At 43.2% G+C, this 21243-nt stretch overlaps 1 protein-coding gene across 1 annotated transcript in view; it reads right to left on the bottom strand.

Annotated features, from left to right (window-relative positions):
* The window catches only part of LOC106319953, a 5364-nt gene extending 3502 nt beyond the window's left edge, over positions 1-1862 (bottom strand). The window contains exons 1-2 of the mRNA XM_013758336.1: positions 1739-1862; positions 8-1693 (exon numbers count right to left, since the gene is read on the bottom strand). Coding sequence (XP_013613790.1) covers positions 8-1693; positions 1739-1862 — 1810 coding nt within the window. The remainder of the gene's footprint in view (positions 1-7; positions 1694-1738) is intronic.
* Positions 1863-21243: the final 19381 nt, after the last annotated feature.

Genomic DNA, 21243 nt, shown 5'->3' with positions numbered 1-21243 from the left:
TCTTTACAGAGGAGGGAAGTGAGAGGTCTAGCGATTTTGCTAAAATCTTGTATGAACCTCCTGTAAAATCCGGCGTGCCCAAGAAAACTTCTCACGTCTTTTACGTTCGTGGGTGCAAGCAAGCCGGTCATTACCTCAATCTTCGCCCGATCGACTTCTATGCCAGCAGCGAACACTTTATGTCCTAGGACGATCCCATCGTTAACCATAAAGTAGAATTTTTCCCAATTCAGAACGAGGTTCTTTTCTTCACATCTTGCCAAGACTTTACATAGGTTATCGAGACAGTGTTTGAAACTGGATCCATACACAGAGAAATCGTCCATAAAAACTTCCATGAAATCCTCTATCACATCTGTGAAGATCGACATCATGCAGCGTTCGAAAGTGGCGGGAGCATTACAAAGACCAAAAGGCATCCTGCGGTATACGAATGTTCCGTAAGGGCATGTAAAAGTGGTCTTTTCTTGATCGTCAGGATATATAGAGATTTGGAAAAATCCGGAATAACCGTCAAGAAAACAATAATATTGGTGATTTGCCAATCTTTCCAACATTTGATCAATGAAGGGTAAGGGGAAGTGATCTTTCCTTGTGGCAGAGTTTAACTTCCTATAGTCGATGCACATCCGATGTCCGGTGACAGTTCGCATAGGGATGAGCTCGTTTTTATCATTCTTCACCATAATGATTCCGCCATTTTTTGGTACGACATGCACATGGCTAACCCAATTGCTATCCGAAATTGGGTAAATAACCCCTACATCTAGAAGCTTGATTATTTCCTTTTTAACAACTTCTTTCAGGTTTGGGTTTAGCCACCTCTGGTGCTCCACTGACGATTTTGAATCGTCTTCAAGGTGAATCCGATGCATGCACAGGTCTGGAGAAATACCAGGGATATCCTCAAGAGAGTATCTGAGGGCTTTCCTATATTTTTGTAATTTGTTTAATAACAAAGCAAGTTCTCCATTAGTCAGGTTGGCATTCACGATTACGGGGTAGGAATTTTTATAGAGAAAAGCATATTTGAGTCCAGCGGGTAGTTGCTTTAACTCAATCTTTGCTGATTTTTCGGGATCCCAATCTTCTGAGGGAGATGGTTGTCGATCGATAGCTTTTTCCAAATATCGATCGACGTTTATTTCCGAAGTGTCATCCTCTGTGTCATCAACATTCGCTACTTCCATACTTGCGTCCATCAATCGTGTGTATTCCTCATCTCTGCTGTCAATAATAATTGTTTCTTCGTCACTAGACGTGAGTACTTTTTCCAGGGGATCATCTGAGCACAGGTTTATGAAAGATTCTTCAGCCAACTCACAAATATAATCCACGTAGGAAGTTTGTTTATCGATTAAAGGTCGTCTTATCAGCTTATCCATGTCGAAGGTCATCAGATTGTTTCCAATGTTTAGACATATCCTACCTTCCTTGACATCGATGATCGCACCAGCTGTAGCTAGAAATGGTCTACCAAAAATGAGGGGATCCTTTGGTTCATTCTTGTATTTCAGCTCCACGAAATCCGTTGGTACGTGACAGTCATTAATCAGTATTGGCACGTCGTCAAGTACTCCCTCAGGTACTCTAACGGATTTATCGGCAAGAACCAAAGTTATTTTGGTAAGTTTGAACTCGTCGTATCCCAAGGATATCGCAATAGAGTGTGGCATGAGGTTTACGCTGGAACCTAAATCACAGAGGGATCGAGGAAAACTTTTATTTCGTATTTTACAATCTAGAACAAAACTGCCCGGATCAGGTCTCTTGACCGGGATTTCACCTTGGATTATTGCACTTACTTCCTCAGAAATCATCATGACGCTGTGTTCAGCAGCAGGGAAGCTGTTGGATACCATGTCCTTTACATATTTCTCTATTGATGATGAAACTTTTATGGCATCACTCAGTGGCATCTCCAATGTGATTTTATCGAATGCTTTCTTGCAGATCGCCTTATCTAATTCTCGCTTAGTCTGTGCCTTTTTAGGAGGAAAGGGTGGTAGAATCCTATACACTCTCTCTACGGATGGTTTAGCAGGAGCCGAGCATCGATCAACATTGTTCTTAGTTTGTCGATCGATATTTACCGTAGTGGGGCGATCGACGTTGGTTCCTTCTTGTCGATCGATTTCTACATCTTCTTCGAACTCCTCTTCTTCCTCCTCGAGGTCAATGGCTACTTCCTCAGTGATGGACTGCTCTTTCTCTCGAGGTGTTTCTGATTTGGGATTAGGACTATCGAGGATTATTGGTCGTGACCTATTTTCAGCGGTTTTCTCAATATCAGCACGTTTTTCTGCGTTGTTGATCTCTATTGTGCTCTGGATGAGGTGTTTTCCGCTCTTTAGTAATACAACATTAACTTGACGTTTCAGATTCGCGTCAGTCCGCCCAGGTAGACATCATGTCTCCCTTTTGATGGTAGTCCCGTTTTCCACGACTTGACCGTCCAGTTTCATAATGTGTTCACAGAAAGGGTCGAACTTCCTCATTAGCTCACTATAGATTATGTCTATCTTTCCGTTCAGATCAGTGGCCATCTTAAGATTTCCCGTGAAAGCTTGGTTTAATCTAAATTTCGCTCTGCCTTGGTGTGATACAACAGCAGCATCATAACTTTGGGTGAAGCTATCAGGGTTAGGGATAGGGTACCTATCTTTCAAGGTAGGGATATCTACGAAGTCTACTTGTTGTTCTAATTCAAAAAGGGTATCATCGTCAATTTGGTAAATCCCAAATTGGTTTTGTCCCTCTAGAGCAGAATAAAGTGAATCTAGAGATTCTTTGATTTTGGATCTATCGAGTCAACTCTCCTTCCTCGCTCTACGTCCATCATTTCGTAGGATCTACCTGTAGCTACATTCTTGATCAAACGCTTTGCCTCTTCAGGGTTCCTGGTACTAAAGTTCCCTTTACTGGCTGTATCAAGCGTGATTTGGGAGTGTAAGTTAATACCTCCGTAAAAGTTATTAATGAGTTGTGGTTCTGAATAACCATGGTGGGGACATTCAAGTTGATAGCTCTTGAATCTCTCCCATACGTTTCTGAATGATTCCCGTGGACCTTGACAGAATGTGGAGATTTTCTTCCTTACATCCCTGTAACGCGTCTCATCGAAGAATTGATTAATGAAGGTATTCCTTATCTCCTTCCAGCAGGTTAGCGACCCCGTAGGTAGTTGGTCTAGCCATTTTCTGGCGTCGCCTTCTAAGGAGAATGGAAAGATTTTGCACCGATTGTACTCGTCATCCATCATGTCTTCTAAGTATTCGATGTGATCGTGTGGGTGCTCTGAGACGGTTCCACGGAAGGGGTTTTGATGTACCAAGACTAAGTATTCGAGGCTGACCCCAGATTTCTTGGTATCGCCTTTTGGTAATTTAATGGCGGACCTATTGGAATAGGTCCTCCCAGGGTTTAAGTAGTCTTGCAGAAGGAATTTTATTTCATGATCTCTTTTTGAGATCGAATTAATTTTAACAGGGATTGCAGTCCGCTGTTCATTCATGATTGAGTTAATTGCATTGCTTAGTTGACCTTTAGGTCCTCCTAGGACTACTCCCTTATTAGCATTATAGATAAGAGAAAACTTACCTGCTTCCGGCGGGGTGTCGTCGATCGATGTTTGATGTGCGGCGTCGATTGATTTTTTCGTCGACATGTCGCTAGATGTTGTTGTTGTTTCGTCGATCGATATCCGTCCGAAATCCATATCTTCCATCTTTAAGTTTCTGTGTCAGCAGGAAAAGAGGGAAAACTTTTAACAAATTTAGTAACAAAATCTAGACTGAATTATGAACTTAATCTAATGGTAATAAGAAAGAGTCCCCGGCAACGACGTCAAATTTGATATCACTCAAATTACCATAAAGAGTGAATTTACTCTCTCAAATAAGAGGTTCAGATGGAGTACTTAGGAATTAAATCCACAGAGACTCTAGAATTACACAATAGATTTATAGTATTCGAATTAAGGCTAGATTAAATGATTTATAGATTTTAAAGTAGTAAATGAATTGGTGAGCAAAATAATTGCTCGATTGATTTGATTTGAGGTTGTTAACAGTTGGGAGAATAGCTAGATTCAGGGATGTTCTCAGGTATGGTAAGTAATACTTAAGTTGGGTCTTTAGGGGTTTATTTATATTAATTGTTCTTGAATTCAAACTAAGATATAATCAATCTGATTATCTAATCTGGATCTCGGATTTCAAATCTCGTATGTCAATCACGAGAAAGTGTTTATCGATAATTTGATACGAATATCGATCGATACACCTTTCAAAATATCGATCGACAGGGCTATCGCTGCGTCGATCGATACTTCTTCCAGAAAGCTTTACGGACAGGTTTGATTTATATTCTCTAACTCACTAGATCAACTCTCGTCTGTATCAAATCAGTTAGATCATACTAGTTTATTTTCAGGTATTGAGTCAAGCAATGGCTTGATCTCAATTAATCCTAAGATCTAAGTTTAAAGGGTGATCAATCCTAAACTTAGCTTTAAGCACAACTAGATGAAGAACTATATTTTCAAACACCCTAACAATTGTTTGTATCAGTAATACATTATCAACCTATTGAGAAACCTAAATCTAACATTAAGGACTACTCAGACATATTCATGAAACACATAGTTACGATGGTCTTAATAATACTTAAAGAAAGGGAATTAAAGATCTTCTCTGTTTGCAGTATTTATCTATCCCTCCAATCCTAAGCTCTCTCCTTTCAATGGTGGCCTCTTGCTTCCTCCAAATTAGGTCTAAAGAGGTCTCTAGGAAAGTCTGCCTCTCAAATGATACAAAACCCTAATAAATAGCCTATCAGACGGCTAGGGATTTAAGATGTAATTATTGAAACTTTTGTGAAACTTGAAATCTTCTAATTTATCATTAACTCTCGGGTGGATTCGCCATCGATCGATGAGAAGAGCTCAATATCGATCGATATTTGTTGGCAACCGTCGGTCGATATTTCTTGGTAACCGTCGGTCGATATTTTTTGGTAACCGTCGGCCATCTCCTATTTTCAGTAAACCTGAAAAGATATCCAAATAGCTCCAAATACATAATTTTCTTCTATTTAGTACATGAACCTGTAATTACTCTAAATAAACTCTAAATAATTGTAAATATATCTTAAAACACTTATAAATCATGGCTAATAATGGGTAAAATCCATGGTCTATCAGGCACTGTCTTCTTGAACCGCTGAATTCTTGTTGAAGATGGAGAAGCTCGGGCTTTTAGCGATGCCTTGGAGATGACGGAGCCTGGAGCTCTGGTGATTTCCGAAGAAGAGGACTAAGCATTTGAGCATGATGCGTAAAGGCATGCCTGGTGGCTGGTGCGAGACTTCGTCTGAAGTTTCGTACACTTCATGGGGCGCGTCGCTTGCCCATCCATTCTGGGGTTCCGGACCAGATTTAGGGCCTCATGGGTTTTCTAGGTCCCCGTGTGTAGCAAGAGAGGGGACGGCCTTGATGAAGTCTCAAAGTTTGTTCCCTCGCGTGGCGTCCTCTTTGTGGCGTGTAGAGATCCATCTAGGGTTTACAACGCCTCTTCTTCGTTCTTGCCGCCTAGCGGCTTTCTAACTTTCCTTTTTTCTCTCTCTCTCCTAACAATCTTCCGCAATCTTCATTGCTCGAGCTCGGTTCTTCATTTTCAGGTATTATTCCCCTTTCTTTCTCTCTCTTTTTCTTTTGACTCCTTTCTTCAGATCCCCCCTCGTATTTCTAGGATGAAATCCAAACCGGACCTCGCCCTAGATTCTTCCTCCATAGGCGATAGGGTTAGGTCGAAGAAGCAGAGATCCGGGGTTGTCCATCAGAATCAACGGATTCCTCCGGTTCTTCTCTAGATCTTACTGCAGGAGGTTAAAAACCCTAGCCGTGTAGTTGTTGAGGCTGTTTCGCTGGCCGTAGAGGTAGATAGGTTTCTCCTGGTGGGCCCTCTTTCAACAATAGGAGTAGAGGAGGTCGTGAACTGGCGGGAGAAGTATCATCTCCCCGACGACGTTGTCATCAGGATCCCGGGTCCCATAGATAGGGTCTCGGATTTTGAAGTCGACGAAGACCCCGTGTACGAGGGATTTTTCGAGTCGAGCTTCAGAGATCGAATTCCCTCACTTGTGGTGAAGGTGTCGGAAGCCTTGGAGATCTCCCCGAGTAAACTGAATCCTCCCTTCTAGAGGATATTGATTGCTATGCTTATCTCGAAGATCTTACTATCGGGATCGCCGAGGTCTTGTACTCCTATGGTATCTCTCCTTTGAATGGTGGAGAACGGAGATACCATCTGCATCCTCGTGGCAGAGAGCTCCCAGTTTAAGGGATTCAGAAGAAAGAGAGGAAGCACTACCCGGTTTTCGATGGGCGCTGGACTGAGAAGTTTGTTTCATGCATCTTCCGGGGTTTTCCTATGTCTGGTGCGCAGCTGGTGGGTGATAGGAGTTGCGACAGTTCTTTGCAACGACATGATGCTAACGATTCCGGTTTCTTTTTTGCAGACGTGACTTGCGTATATTGTTCTCTTGGAAGGAGGACAATTGAAAGGGTGTTGAAGCTTCCCATCGAGCGACGTCAGGTTCCTTTTCTCGTGAGCAGAGAAACGTTGGAACGTTGCAGCATCTGGGGTAAGTTCTTACCTCTCCTCTTGTTTATTGTGGACAATTTTTGAGGCGTATTAGTGTCGTGCTTCAAGTAATATGTCAGGGTCCAGAGGTGAAGAAGCATTGGCGGAGTACAAAAGGGCCTTTGAAGTCATGTTGGCGAAGAAAGCCGCTCCCAAGAGGGCTGCCCTTAGTGAGAATGATGATGAAGTTCAGTTCATCAAGAGTAACAAACGTTAAGCTATGACTGCTCTAGCTTCTTCTTCTACGAAGAAGTCAAAGGCTTCAGGATCTACCTTGAAGGTCTCTCCATCGTCTTCGAGTGACCCAGCCACTGTCCTGGCCAATCTCAACATTTAGGTGTTCCCTTTGACCCCAGTGGGGGCTCTTCTTCCTCCTTCCAATTCATCTGTTTCTTTTGATATTTTATTTTTTGCTGATGATCAGTTTGTTCTCGTGTAGGTGATGTCTCAGTTGTTCCACCTCGGGGAGAGGATGGATGACCACACTTCACTCAGGGCTGACTTGGCTGCTCTGACTTCTCAGCTGTGAGAGGAGAAAAATAATGTTCTGACCAAGGAGAAGGAGATCAAGGCTTTGAGGCTCAAGGTGAGGAACCAAGACGATGCTGGGACGCTGGCTGCGTTGTAGAATATCTCTATGAGGGAGCAGTTGGAGCGTCGGGAGGAGGAGGTATGTGATCTGAGGTGAGCCGCAGAGACCTTTGATGTCGAGAAGACTATGGCGGTGAACGCGCCATAGTGGTGACTCGCTGGGAGCTAATGAGGGAGTGGCCCAACCATCAGACTGACAGTTGGGATCTTGAGGGTGTGCTGGAGCTGTACAAGATGGTGAAGACCTCCGAGGCTGAGCTCCAGGGACTTCCCGCTCCTTCCTTCGAGGTAGATCCAATGATCCCGGGCAAGACTGAAGCTGAAAAGACTCTGGAGCCTACTGCTGATGATCCTCCCGCCGACTGATCTTTAATCCTTGTCTGAACACTTAACCCCTTTTAGGGGTTTCTTTTGTCTTGTACCCGCCTTATGTGAGGGTTTTAAAACTTATATACAGGCTTCGCGCCTTATTTTAGTTTTGCCAGACAATGCCCCTGTTGTGGCCTCCTTTTTCTTTAAAAAGAATGCTTTCGGATTTTTAATTTTGTTCTAGTTTCCGCGTAACGGATCTCTTTGTTGTGTATTAGGCTTGTCTTCAAAGCAGGGTCTTCGTCGATGATTCTCTTCTTGAGAGGCAGCAGGGCGCATCTTCCAGGACCGTAGATTCAGGAGTCGAGACTCCGGGAATCGAACATGGGTCCTGCCTTAAGAGATGTCGGAGCCAATCCGGAAATCATCTATGGATGTTGGGGTGACCCGGACCTAGAGATTATGCAGGGAACAGAAGGTCGTCTAGGACCCCGGAGGTTACAGCTAGGATCTGCGAGATAGACTCTGAACCCGGAGGTGTCGAGCTTTATAGAGTATAAACTCTAGGAGTTTTGAGATTTTTTTCGTAACCCCGAGGTCACATAAGGATCCTGAGATCACATTGGAACCCAGAGGTCGTAGGAGAACCCGAAGGTTCTCCTTTAGATCATGAGATCGCGTTTGGGACCCAGAGGTCGTAAGGGAACGCGGAGGTTCTCATTTGGATCCTGGGATCATGACTGGAGCCCGGGGGCTGTATGGGAACCCGGAGAATCTTCCTTAGATCCTGAGACCAGATTTGGAACCCTGATGCCATATGGGAACCCGGAGGTTCTTGAGATCGTAATTGGACCCTGAGGTCGTGTGAGAACCTAGGGGTTTTCCCTGAGATCGTATCGGGACCCTGAGGTTTGTATTTGGACCTCGAGGTCATGTGGGAACCCGGAGGTTCTTTAAAGTCGTAATGACCCCGATACGCCTTAGGCTGCACAGGGGTTCTATCTTCTTTCTAAGATCATATTTGGAACCCTGAGGCCTTACAGGAACCCAGAGGTTCTTCTTTAGGTCCTGAGATCTTTGCTTGGAACATGGAGGCTATATGGGAACCCGGAGGTTCTCCCTTAGATTTTATACATAGGACCCGAGATCGTATGGGGAATCATGGGTTTCCTCTTTAGATCGCGGGCTTGTATATGGGCACAGAGTTCCCTTGGGAACCCGAAATATTTGTTTTCGCCGGGACCTTACTCCGCCTTCGTAGGCAAGACTACTACCGGTACCTGTTCGAATTTCGCATTCTGCCGCTCGGAAGCTAGCACTATCGAGTTCCTATGTTGTATTCTACTTCTGAAGGAAGTCACTAACAGGCTTAGAGGGTTCTGGTATGGGTGTAAGGACCCCAGTGCCAAGCTTTGCTGCTTTCCGCGTCTGGATAAGCAAAGATTATGAGGTGCTCCCGGACTTTTGCACTTTTACTCCCTGTATTTCACAGTACTTTTGCAAGTATACCCAGTGTTCCCTGTATTGTATAGCACGTAGTGTTTTAATACATGTACTTTCACATGTGGTACTCTTGGGACCCCGATGCGCCTTAGGCTGCACTAGGGTTTTAGGTAGTTTTGACAGCATACTCAGGCTTGCGTGCGCATACCCATTCCTGCTTTATGTCTCATACCCATTTTGATTTTCTGTTGACATGCCACTGTGGACGTTCCACTTTCTGATAAGGGTTGGCCACCTGATCCAGCTCGTATGCCTCTTTAAGTATAGTGATTTTCCTACTGCCCTTATAGTCGGAACTATTTTTATTATAAGCTTTGTCTGGAGACGTTTAGCATACATAGGAGTAGGAAATCATAATGCTTAAATAGTGTATAGTAAGATAGTAGAAATCATAGTCCGGAGACCGTATTAAAAATGATAAGCTTTGAGGTGCAGGGCGTTCCAGCAGTTGGGTTGTATTTTACCTATGCTATCTTCTAGCCTCTAGGCTCCTGCTCTCCGCACCTCAATTACCTTATAGGGTCCTTCCCACCCGGGGGTGAGTTTCCCTGACGTTTTTTCTGCTCTCCGCACCTCAATTACCATATAGGGTCCTTTATGACTTTCTTGTTGTATGTCCTGGCGACGTCTTGCTGGTATGACCAGTTTCTTAGCCGAGCGGCCTCTCTCTTTTCGTCAAGTAGGTCGAGGCTCAGCGTCATCAGTTCATTGTTCTCTTCTTGAGACGTAGACCCTGAGACCGTTGTTCTCACGTGCATCTCCGTGGGTATTATGGCCTCAGAGCCGTAGACAAGCGAGTAAGAAATTTCCTACGTCGCTGTCTTGGGAGTGGTCTGGTAGGCCCAGAGGACTCTGTGCAGTTCTTCCTCCCACTTCAAGTGAGAACCATCCAATCGCTTCTTAAGAATGTTGACCACGGTCTTGTTCGTGGATTCGGCTTCTTCATGGATTCGGCTTGTCCCAGTCCTTGCCGAACTCCTCAAAGTTATGGTGATCTCATGAGGGACCCCGAAGCGAGTGATTACGTTCGTCCACGGGAATTTGCGGATCTGGAGGTCTGTTATCCGGCTGAGTGCTTCTGCTTCGACCAATTTGGAGAAGTAGTCAGTGACTACCAGAAGGAAGACCTTCTACCCCGGCGCCATAGGGAATTTCTCCACTATGTCCATGCCCTACTTTCTGAAGGGCCATGGTGAGTTTATGGACTTGAGATTTTCTGGAGGGAGTTTAGAAACTGGAGCGTGCCTCTGACACTGATCAGGTGCCTTTTGGCGTATGCGGCCATCTTGGGCCAAAAGTAGCATGCCTTTCTGGCCCTGAGCACCTGGATCCTGCCGCTAGATTGGGATCCACAAGCTCCTTCATGTAGTTCTACAAGGATTCTAGCGACTTCTCGAGGTGTAACACATCTCAAGTACGGGCCGTAGAAGGATCTCCGGTACAGCTTCTCCTGGGAGATATAATACCTTGCTGCTTGCTTCTTCATTTTTCTGGCCTCTTTGCGGTCTTCCGGGAGAATGTCATTCTCTTGATACCGGACTAGGCGGGTCATCCAGGTTTCGCCCTCTTTGACAGCGAAGACCTCTTTCTATTGGGGTTCCTCCAGGGTGGCTGGCCATGGAGGCACAAGCAAGGGAATGCTCATCTGGCTGTTTGTTTCGAGGGCGGACCCTAGATTAGCCAGGGCATCGGCTTGCGAGTTCTGCTCCCTGGAGATTTGAGTGAGCTTGCAACTTTTAAATTTCTTGATGAATCGTTGGGCGACCGCCAGGTACTGGATCATGCCATCATCCTTTGCTTGGTACTCTCCCTGCACTTTGTTGATTATCAGCTTAGAGTCACTGAAGACCTGGATGTTTTCTGCCCCCATCTAATGGGCGAGTGTTAGCCATGCGAATAAGGCCTCGTACTCGCTTTCGTTGTTAATTGCTTTGAAGTTGCACCTCACGGCCCTTGAGGCCGTGTCCCTTGTCGGCGAGGTAAGCACTATTCCTACCCCAGCTCCTCTGATGTTGCTGGATCCATCAACATGCAGGACCCATTCTACCTCTTCCTTTTTTTCGCTTCCGAGGAGCACTTCTTGTTCCAGAGCTGGGGGCAAGGTAGGGGATAATTCGGCCACAAAGTCTTCTAGGACCTGTGACATTATTGCTGTGGCTGGTCAAAAAATCACAATGTATTCCCCTAGTTCTACAGCCCATTTCGCTTGGCGTCCAGAGACTTCAGGCTTTTGGAAGACAAATTTTATGGGGAAGGAGGTGACGACCACAATTGGGTGGGCCTGAAAGTAGGATCGTAGCTTGCGGGCGGCGACTATCAGGGCCGACCACAATTGGGTGAGCCTGAAAGTAGGGCCGCAGCTTGCGGGCAGCGACTATAAGGGCGAAGGCCAGCTTCTCAAGATGGCTGTAGCGGGTTTCTGCATCCAGAAGAGCTTTACTTACATAGTAGATTGATAGCTGCTTGCTTCCTTCCTCGCGTACTAGGACGGCTGTAATAACCCTCCCGAGCAGATAGAATTTTGGTCGAGAAAATTCTTTAAGATCAGTTTAAAGATTGGTCGATCAGAATTTAAATAAAAATCGACATGGTGAACTAATCTCTCGACGGGGCAGTTTCTCGGTCGAAAGTCCATATCTTGATGGTTTTGGTCGATTGTTAATTATTATTGTCGATTTTTACTCATGCTAGGCGAGTTTATTCAGAGCAAGACGAGATTCGAAGGATGAAAAATATTTAGTCGAAACTGTCCGAAAAATATCGACAAAACTCTTAAAATTATTTCTGAACAGTCACATGACTTGCACCTTCTAGCCTACTTGCTTCCTCAGTAATTAGGTCACATGACACGCACCTACTTGCTTATCTGCTTGCTCATTAGAAGTCGCATGCTGGTCACAAGATGTTTGCTTCTGCTGCTTGTATCTTTCTTCATGGAAGGGAAATGTTCAGTTGCTTGTGCTGCTTGGTGTGCTGAAGCATGTCACCAGCTGTCTAACCTCAGCTTTGTCTTTTGTGGGAGCAAACCCTCATCTGAAGCAACTCCTTATGATATAAAATACACTCTTCTCTCCTCTGGACGTCCTGAAACATATAGAAAACCAGAGAAAAGTTCAGAGAGAAAGAGGGAAAGAAGAGAGAAAAATCTGTGAGAAAAATTGGTTGAAAAATTCAGAAACAAAATCAGGGAAGAGAAGTGAGCTTGGACAACCCTTTCTCACCATCTTGTGACTTTAATCAGTGAGTATTTTTGTGGTAAAGAGTTGGAGATTTGGTGTCCTGAAGTTGAGAATCAACCATGTTCTTCAGCCTTTGATTTTAATCGGTAAAGATGTAAGTTGTTTTGTGGATCAGTTTTATGTGAGCATTTCTGTTGGATTGACTGCGATTCAGCTTTGTTCTGATTGTTTGGCGTGGCTTCATCTTAAAGTGGTGCATCAGTTGAGTTCAGACAGTGTTTGATTTGAACCGGTAAACTGTTTTGCCTTTTGATTCGGATCAGTTTAGATTGTAACCAGCTGGCTGAGTTGTATTTCTTCCTCTCTGGATTAATTTCTTAATCCCTTGTGTGGATTTATATTAGTTCAGTTCATGGTCCCCTAGCATCTAGACAACTTAGCTAAAACGATTTATGTTTGAACCAAACTGAAGCTGCCTTGAACTTGCCTTAGTAGCTGTCCTGAATCTTGAACTGAGGGGGTGAACCGGACTGATTAACTTTGTTCCAACCGTTCTGTTATTGGTACAGATGGTCAAGGATAGTGTTCGGATCATCCGGATCCTTGTGGTAGTTTTAAATCGAGAATATTCCAGAAGTCGAGTGTGATTAGCTTGAGCTCGAGTATAGTCTTCCTTAGCCAATCTCATGGATTTAAAGGTGAGTCTAGATAGATGATTAAAGAGTTATGAATTAGTGTTGCATGATTGAAAATGTAGATGCTTGATAGGCTTTGTCTCTTGATCAATATTTAATTGGTTAGGTGTTTACTTAGTGTGAACACTTAATAAATATTTATGAATGATCATAGAGGTTTATTCCAAACCTTAGTTCTTGTTCTCAAGTACTAATAAATATGTATAGTATTAAATATATAAGTATAAATCATGTGAAGTCTTATTGTATACTCACTCTCCCGAAAGTTTCCGCATTAGCGTGAATTGTTCCTGCGATAGGGAACAAGGTTACGAAGACACGATGATGGGGTCGCACCCTAGAGGCCATGTAACTGCATGCAGCGTTAGATGTTCGATCTTGGAATATCTAATGGAGATGATGGTTATATTTATTTCCCCTCTAGGCTCGGTTAGCCTTGGTGGTTTTCCGGGTTTAGTCTATATATAAACATTATAAGTATGAGTGAATGGCGGGTGTCGTGGAGATGATGTTTAAGATAAGATTCACATCGATGGAATAATAGACCTTATATATGTATTTTTGTTAGTTTTATTAGTTATGGAATATATTTCCACTGCATACAAATGGAGTTGATTGCTTGAGATATTATTAATATATGTTGGGGTGCGGGACTAGGCTCACTGAGTACACTAGTTACTCATGACTCATTTGTGATGCAGGTAACCAATAGGCGGGAGACCTTACTCTAGGATGGGAAGGAACATCATTAGCCAGCGGTAGTTTTATTATCCTTGCAAAGGCGTTTTGATATTTCTTATTTATAAGATTTATTGACTGAAAACCTCGAGGTTAATTTATAACAAATTTTGTAAGATGCTTTTGAATGATATATAAATAATGTTTTTAAAGTACGGGTTCCATATGATATTAGTCCTTGTCCGGACGAACTAACTATCGGGTATTGCTTTTTCGGGTTGAAAAGCCTAGACTGATATCTGATAGGAGCGTTGGTGTTCTTTGGGTGTTGGTCTAAGGCGATCAGAAGTATTCTGAGAACCTCGGATCGACCATCGAGGAACATTAACCGTGTCATTTCCGGTCAACTACGATCGGGGGTGTCACAACGGCGCTTACGGCGTGCTCCAAAACTGCTAGATATAGCAGCAGGACCTCACCGAGCAGTGGCTTGGATAGGAGAGGAGTAGTGGTGAGATATGCCTTTTGTTCATGGAGAGCGGACTCACACTTTTCCGTCCACTGAAAATCCTTTGGGTTTTTGAAGGTCCCAAAGAAGGCGTGAGATTTGTCGGAGAGCTTGGAGATGAACCTGCTCAGGGCTGCAATTCTTCCCGTTAGCCTTTGGACCTCTTTGATGTTCTTTAGGGAAGGGATCGTATGAATGGCCCTGATTTGTTCCGGGTTGGCTTCAATGCCCCAGTGGGTTACGATGTACCCAAGGAACTTGCCAGAACTGACCCCAAATGAGCACTTAGATGGATTGAGCTTCATGTTGTACTTCCGGAGAGTGGAGAAGGCTTGCTGCAGGTGAGATATGTGGTCTTCAGCCTCTAGGGATTTGACCAGCATGTCATCGATGTAGACCTCCATGGTTCGCCCTATCTGGTCCGCAAACATCATGTTCACCAACCGTTGGTAGGTTGATTCTGCGTTCTTTAAGCCAAAGGGCATAACTTTGTAGCAATAGATCCCTCTGGATGTCATGAAGGACATTTTCTCCTGATCTTCCGGATGCATGAGTATCTGATTATAGCCGGAGAACGTGTCCATGAAACTCGTCAGCGGATGCCAGGCTGTGGCATCGACCAGCTTGTCGATGTGAGGTAGAGGAAAGGGGTCCTTTGGGGAGGACTTGTTGAGTTTTGTGAAGTCTATGCAGACTCTCCACTTCCCGTTCTTCTTCTTGACTACAACCACGTTGGCTAGTCATTCCGGGTACTGTACCTCGCGAATGAACCCTGCGCCGAGCAGGCTTTTGACTTCGTCGTTGATGATTGCGTCCCTTTTGGGGGCAAACTTCCTCCTCTTTTGTCTGACGGGTTGATGTAGGGGATCCACCTGCAGCTTGTGCATGATGATCTCCGGATCGATCTCGGGCATGTCTGCGTGGGACAAAGCGAAGTTGTCGGAGTTAGACCTGAGGAAGTGTATTAGTCTCCTCCTTAGTCCATCGGTTAGCTTGGAGCCGACCTTGAGATGTCCGGTCTGGTCCCCTTCGATCAATGGCACGTCGTCCATTTCTTCGACCTCTTGTTCCTCGTTGTGATGAACCGGAGATTTGCTTTGTAATTGCTATAAGACCTTGCTCTTTCCCTTCAAAGTATTCTGGTAGCAGGATCAGGAATACTCCTGATCCCCTATGATTGCTCTTATGCCCCAGGGTGTAGGGAATTTCACCATCTGGTGAAGAGTCGAAGGGATGGCTCCCATGCCGTGAATCCAGGGCCGTCCCAGGATCATGTTGTAGGATGATTCGCAGTCAACGACAAGGAACTTGTTTGACATGTTGATCCCTTCAGCGTACACCGGGAGGGTCACCTCTCGGGCGGTCTACATGACTTCTCCGCTGAATCCTATGAGTGGGGTTATCCTCCGTGTCAGAGCGCTTTCCTCCAGCCCTAGATCCTTGTATGCGGCCTGGAAGATGATGTTGCCGGAGCTCCCATTATCTACCAGTATCCTTTTCACCACGTAATTCTCTACAGTGAGCGATATGACCAGGGCGTCATGATGTGGGGTGAGAACCCTTTCCTGCTCCTTGGCCATGAAGTTTATTTTGTCCATACCTAGGAGCAGGCATTTCGGCTTGGCTGCCTCTAGGCCGTGCTTGGCGTTCCAAGTGCTCTTCTTCACGGATGTGTGGCTTATACCGCTGATTTCCTAATCGCCCGATATGACATGGATCACTCGGTTCTGTCGAGGTGGCGAGACAGGAGCAGCTTCAGTGGGCTTCTTCGTTGTCTCCTTTCTTGGATGGCTCTTTGCATTTTTGGAAAGGAACTCCCTGAGGTGTCCTTTCTTAAGAAATTCGTTGATCTCGATCTTCAGTGCAACGCAGCCCTACGTTTTGTGACCGAGGTCATGGTGGAAGTCGCACCAGAGACCAGGGTTCCGGAAAGAATCAGGTGCTTTCATCTTCTAAGGCCACTTGACCTGTTAGCACATCTGCCTCAGAACATTGATCAGCTCCGGCCTTGAGATGGAGAAGTGAGAGATGTCTGGCCATGTGGACACTGACATCCTTCTGCCTTCTAGATAGGCATGTTCCTGGAATCCCTGGCTGCTCTTGGAGAGGGTTTCTCGTCTCGCTCGATTCGGTCCGGTCTGATCGCCTTGGGGTCTTGCTTTAGCTGCGCCTTTGCGCGACTGGCGACATCTTCTTCCCATTTTACATGTGCCCAGGCTCGGGACAAAACCTCTTCCATGTTCTTGCAATGGTAGTTGGTCAGCTCCTTATAGAGGTCCCCGTCGGGGAGCAAGCCTCTCTTGAAGGAAGAGATTGCAGTGGGGATGTTACATTCGGGAATGGCCACCTTCTCTTGATTGAAACGGGCTATGTAGCCTCGCAGAGGTTCTGCCCGATGGTGGAGGATTTCATATAGACCATCAGAGGTTTTCTCCATGTCTCTGCAGCTGGCGAATTATTCCACGAACTTGTCGTTGTGGATAGCAAATGAGGCTATGAACTTGGAGGGTACGAACCATTTCCTTATCATCATGGTAACCTCGTCCCATGTTTCTATCGGCCTTTCACATGTTCTCCTCCTGTGGCTCACAACTTGATCATACCAATTAATAGCATAAGCAGTAAACTCAGCTGCGGCCAATGTAATTTTCTTAAAATCAGAAAAGTTTTGACAATCAAAGACAAGCTTAATTTTTCTTCCCCATTCAAGAAAAGCACATGGGTCATTTTTTCCATCAAAAGTTGGAAATTATAGTTTTAAACCTCCTAACCTATCATCAGCTCGTTCATTTCTAGCAAAAAAATTTACATCACCTTGATCACGGTTACTTTGACCTCTCCTAGGTCAGTTGATGGATCTGTCATCGTCCCCTTGAGTGTCATCATCAAACCGGTTGGGCCTCCTTGAGCGATCACTCCTTGTTCCGGTTCGAGGACGCGGTCGTTGGATGGCTTGAAGCTTATCAAGCCTCTGATGGATCTGATCTAAACATGCATTCATCAGATTAGTCATAGAATCATTCAAAGCTCTCATCTGCAAGTTAGACAAACCAGCAAAAGAATTTTCGGGTCGGCTTCTTTTTTCTTCACTACTCATGGTTTCCTGAAAATTCTTAAACACCAAAGATTAGATAAAAACCTCACACTCTCAAGTGTTTGATCTCACCCACAGGTGTTCCACTCATATTTGGTGTTCACTCAAAGTTTATAATCAAGGTTCTAAGAGAACAAGGATTCTTAATGGGGAAAACCAAGCAAACAAGGGAATTTCTCAAGATAGAACGATAAGAGTTTTTGGTTTGAAATCCGTATTAACCACCTCAAATGCTGGATTTCTCTTCAGCCAACAGGCTTTCCATTCCACCACCAATCCACAAATCAAACTTTTATTTTTTTATTTATTTTTTTAAATTGTAGATCTTTCTTTTCTTTTTTTCTTTTTTATGATGGATGGTAATGAGGGACCGGGATTTAAGAAAGGTAGAAGAAGAAGTGTTTATAAGAAGAAAATGGAAGATGAGAAAGATGTAAATGAAGATACCGGAAGAGTGGCTCTGATACCACTTTGATACGCCCTAAATGGGATCACTTGACCGGTAAGGTTTTGATATGAACTCACGGATGAGAACTGGATGGATTGAAGGGTCGCACAAAGGTTTTGGAAGACCTCTGATATTCCCGAAGCCAATTTTTTGCCGGATGTGACACACCGGTCCAACAAAGAAGCAAACTCTATATGTTGCTTGATATGAAGCACAAGTCCAACGAGAAAGAGGTGTTTACTTGGAGCTAACCACACCAATAAACAAGAAATGTTCTAATCAAAGAACAAGGAGTATAAACTCAAATTAAGAAGGGAAAATCGATTACTTTCTTCAAACGAGGGAATTACATACTTATAGAGTTTTGTGGTCAAAGACCTTTATGAGAAATGAAGAAAACAATACATAGGAAATAGGAAATTTGACTAGAAATATTAAAAATGGTCAAGGCACGGAAATGGATGAAGACTCGTCGATTAGACCCTTTCGGCTACTCTAGTCCAGGTTCGATGTATCTTGATGCATGACCCGCGGTAAGGAGATGGACGAACGCGAACTGTATGTGCGAACGGCCGGGTTTTCTTCACGAATGAGTCTGGACCAAACGTGGCCCTAGTCTTCAGAAAGATGGAGAATCCTTTCCTTAAAGATATTTGGATGAGTAAAGTCCATGAGTGGCTCGAACACGGAGGCAAGGTCGAGGGCAAAGTCGTCGGGATGAATGAAACGGCCCAAAAGTGAGAATGCACGATCTTCTTCGGATTCTTCATGACCCATGCTAAGTCTATGATAGACCATGGATTTGACCTACTTTTACCCATGGTTTATAGGTGTTTTTACTAATAATTATTATATTATAGAGTCTATTTACTATATTTATAAGATCAGGAGTGATTTGGAGATAAGTGATGATTTTGGAGCATTTTAGAGATATTTGGAGCAAGCACCCAAGATGACCATCGAGCTCGACAATCGGTCGATATTGAAGAGAAGTAATCAATCGATGTTAACATCGTGATGTCGATCGATAGCGAAGCGCGCAGAAAGCCCGTTTGGTCACAGCCGACTTAAAGCCCAAGTCTTCACCAATTTACAAGATTACCCCTGACGAGTTTTAACCTAACTATATAAGCTTTGCCACCATGTTAGAGGCAAAGTATGCTTTATTATTTTACTAGTTTTACAGCAAAGGTTTTCTAGGATTTTGATAGATTGGAGAGAAGATCCAAAGTTATATTTGTGATTGGAACTCCATTGATATCTATTTTTATTATTCCAATGCAGTTTTTATACCTAATTGTTGTCATGAATTACTTAGCCGTGTCTGAGTAGTTCCTTTGTTAGATTTTAGGGTTTAAATAGGTTAGGACGGATTAGCCCCAACTATAGATTGCTGAGTTGTGATAATCATCTTTAGGATTAATGCATGTGTCTAGATTAGCAACCTAGAACATGCCCTTGGATTCGATTGATAAAAGCGAGAGCTTTAATCTCATCCTGAAAACATTCTAATAGAACTATGTTTCTTGCTACGAGTAAGGCGAGATCTGATCTAGTGAGCTTAGTAAGCTATTATTCAACCCGTGCATAATGCTTGACTAGAGCGCGTCGATCGATATCACACTTGAATAATCGATCGGCGGGGAAAAAGGTGTATAGATCGATATCCCTATATGATTATCGATCGACATTTTTTATTGATCAAAATACGACAGTTGAGATGAATAGATCTAGTTAATAGACGAGTCCAAACATTGCAAATGCTGATGGACATGTTGATCAAGTAGTTGAGCTTTACATTATCATTCAAGCAACTCATTAGGCATCTGTAGGATTATAATCTCAATTTTCCTGAATAAAAACCCTAAGTCTAGCTATTTCCTTAATAAGCACCAAAACCTCAACCAGTCAATTGAGCAAATACTTGCTTGATTTCTAAACTGCTATTTATACTATTAAAATAGAAGTCATGATTTCTTTCTTGTGTTATGAACTTTCACCTAAAATGTTATTTACATTATTGTGTATTTGCATAACCCAATCATAACAATATATTTAATTCCTCTTTTCCAGCAACATTAAACAAAACAATTATTTTGATTTATCAGTTAGTTTAGATTCTTTATGTGAGAGATCGAGTGCCTATGTTCTTGGACAGTTAATCAGTCCACTACCAGCATAGCTATTAACCTTTCTTCATAAAATTGCAGTCCCTGCAGTTATTAATGAACTCCAAACTTAACGTAAAAGAAACTATAACATGAAATTTTTTTTTTTTTTTTTTGACAGCAAACATTTACAGACTCATGTAGACTCTGTAAACCAAGGTGGTAAATCTGCATCCATGTGCACAACGAAAGACGATTGTTGCCGAGCACTACGTGCCAAGCTATCCGCCCTTTTGTTCTCCGTCCTAGGAACATGAACGATTTCTGAGCTGACAAAACTTTGTCGCAGAAGCTTGATATCTTCCAGGTAGCTTTCAAATGCTGGCCATTCATCTGGTTCCGAAACCATCTTCACCAGTTGAGAACAATCCGTTGCAAACGTAACCTGAAACTGCTTTAAATTTCGCATACATTCCATTGCCCAAATTAATGCTTCCATCTCCGAATGAAGAGGTGAGAGGGATGCCCTTACATTCCGTGCCCCCAATAAGCTATCAAACCCTGGTAGCGTACTAAGCCATCCTTGTCCTGAAAATAGATCTTTATCTTTCCAAGAACCGTCCGTGAAGCACCATCTTCCTATAGTCCCTAAATCAGGCCTTACCTGTACTTCTTGTACCAACCTATGATTATAAATAACCTGTGCCTCAGCCCACAGTGTTGATTCAACTTCTGCCAGTCGCAGCGTGTCTCTTGGATCAGTGTCAAGGTTACTGAACACTTTGTTGTTACGACCCTTCCAAATATACCATAATATCCATGCAAACTGATGATCCTCCATTTTTGGATTAATTCTCCAAAATAGATGGTCCATATTAGCAAAAAGAGAGCCAATTGAAAAGTTGTTTGGATTTGATGGAATCTTGGATAGTGCCCACACTTGACGTCCTGGAGGACATTCAAAAAACACATGGTTTATTGATTCCTCCGGATCCCCGCACCTGGCACAGCAGGTTGTCACGAAATTATCAAACTAATTTGAGCTTATTATGTTCTGATTCTTTAGTTAGGTTGTCACGTAAAGAAATCATGGTCTAACGTTGATGATATATAAGATTCATAATACTGAATATAGTTTATTCATAATACTGAATATCTTATATATTAAAATAGAAGTCCCAACCTTGATATATGTGTGATTTTTTTAAAAATGGACATAATGGATATATTCCTATAAAGTTATGTTATATTTAATATCTAATCTTATCATCTAAATTTTGGGCCTACCAAATTTTTTATTGGGCTATCAATAATTAGATTTAAACAATAGATGATCCATAGGATTTATAGATAGTATAAATTAAATATATATAATTTATTGTTGTAATACTATACCTCCATATGTTAATTATTTAAATATTTGTCGATCATAACTTTTAAAATTATAAGGATTTTTTTTAAATAAAAAAAATCATATTATCTAAAA

This window comes from Brassica oleracea, unplaced genomic scaffold, assembly GCF_000695525.1.
Source record: "Brassica oleracea var. oleracea cultivar TO1000 unplaced genomic scaffold, BOL UnpScaffold00709, whole genome shotgun sequence".
Classification (NCBI taxonomy): Eukaryota; Viridiplantae; Streptophyta; class Magnoliopsida; order Brassicales; family Brassicaceae; genus Brassica; species Brassica oleracea.
The sequence above is the reverse complement of the archived record's forward strand: the minus strand, read 5'-3'. Positions and strand labels throughout refer to the sequence as shown.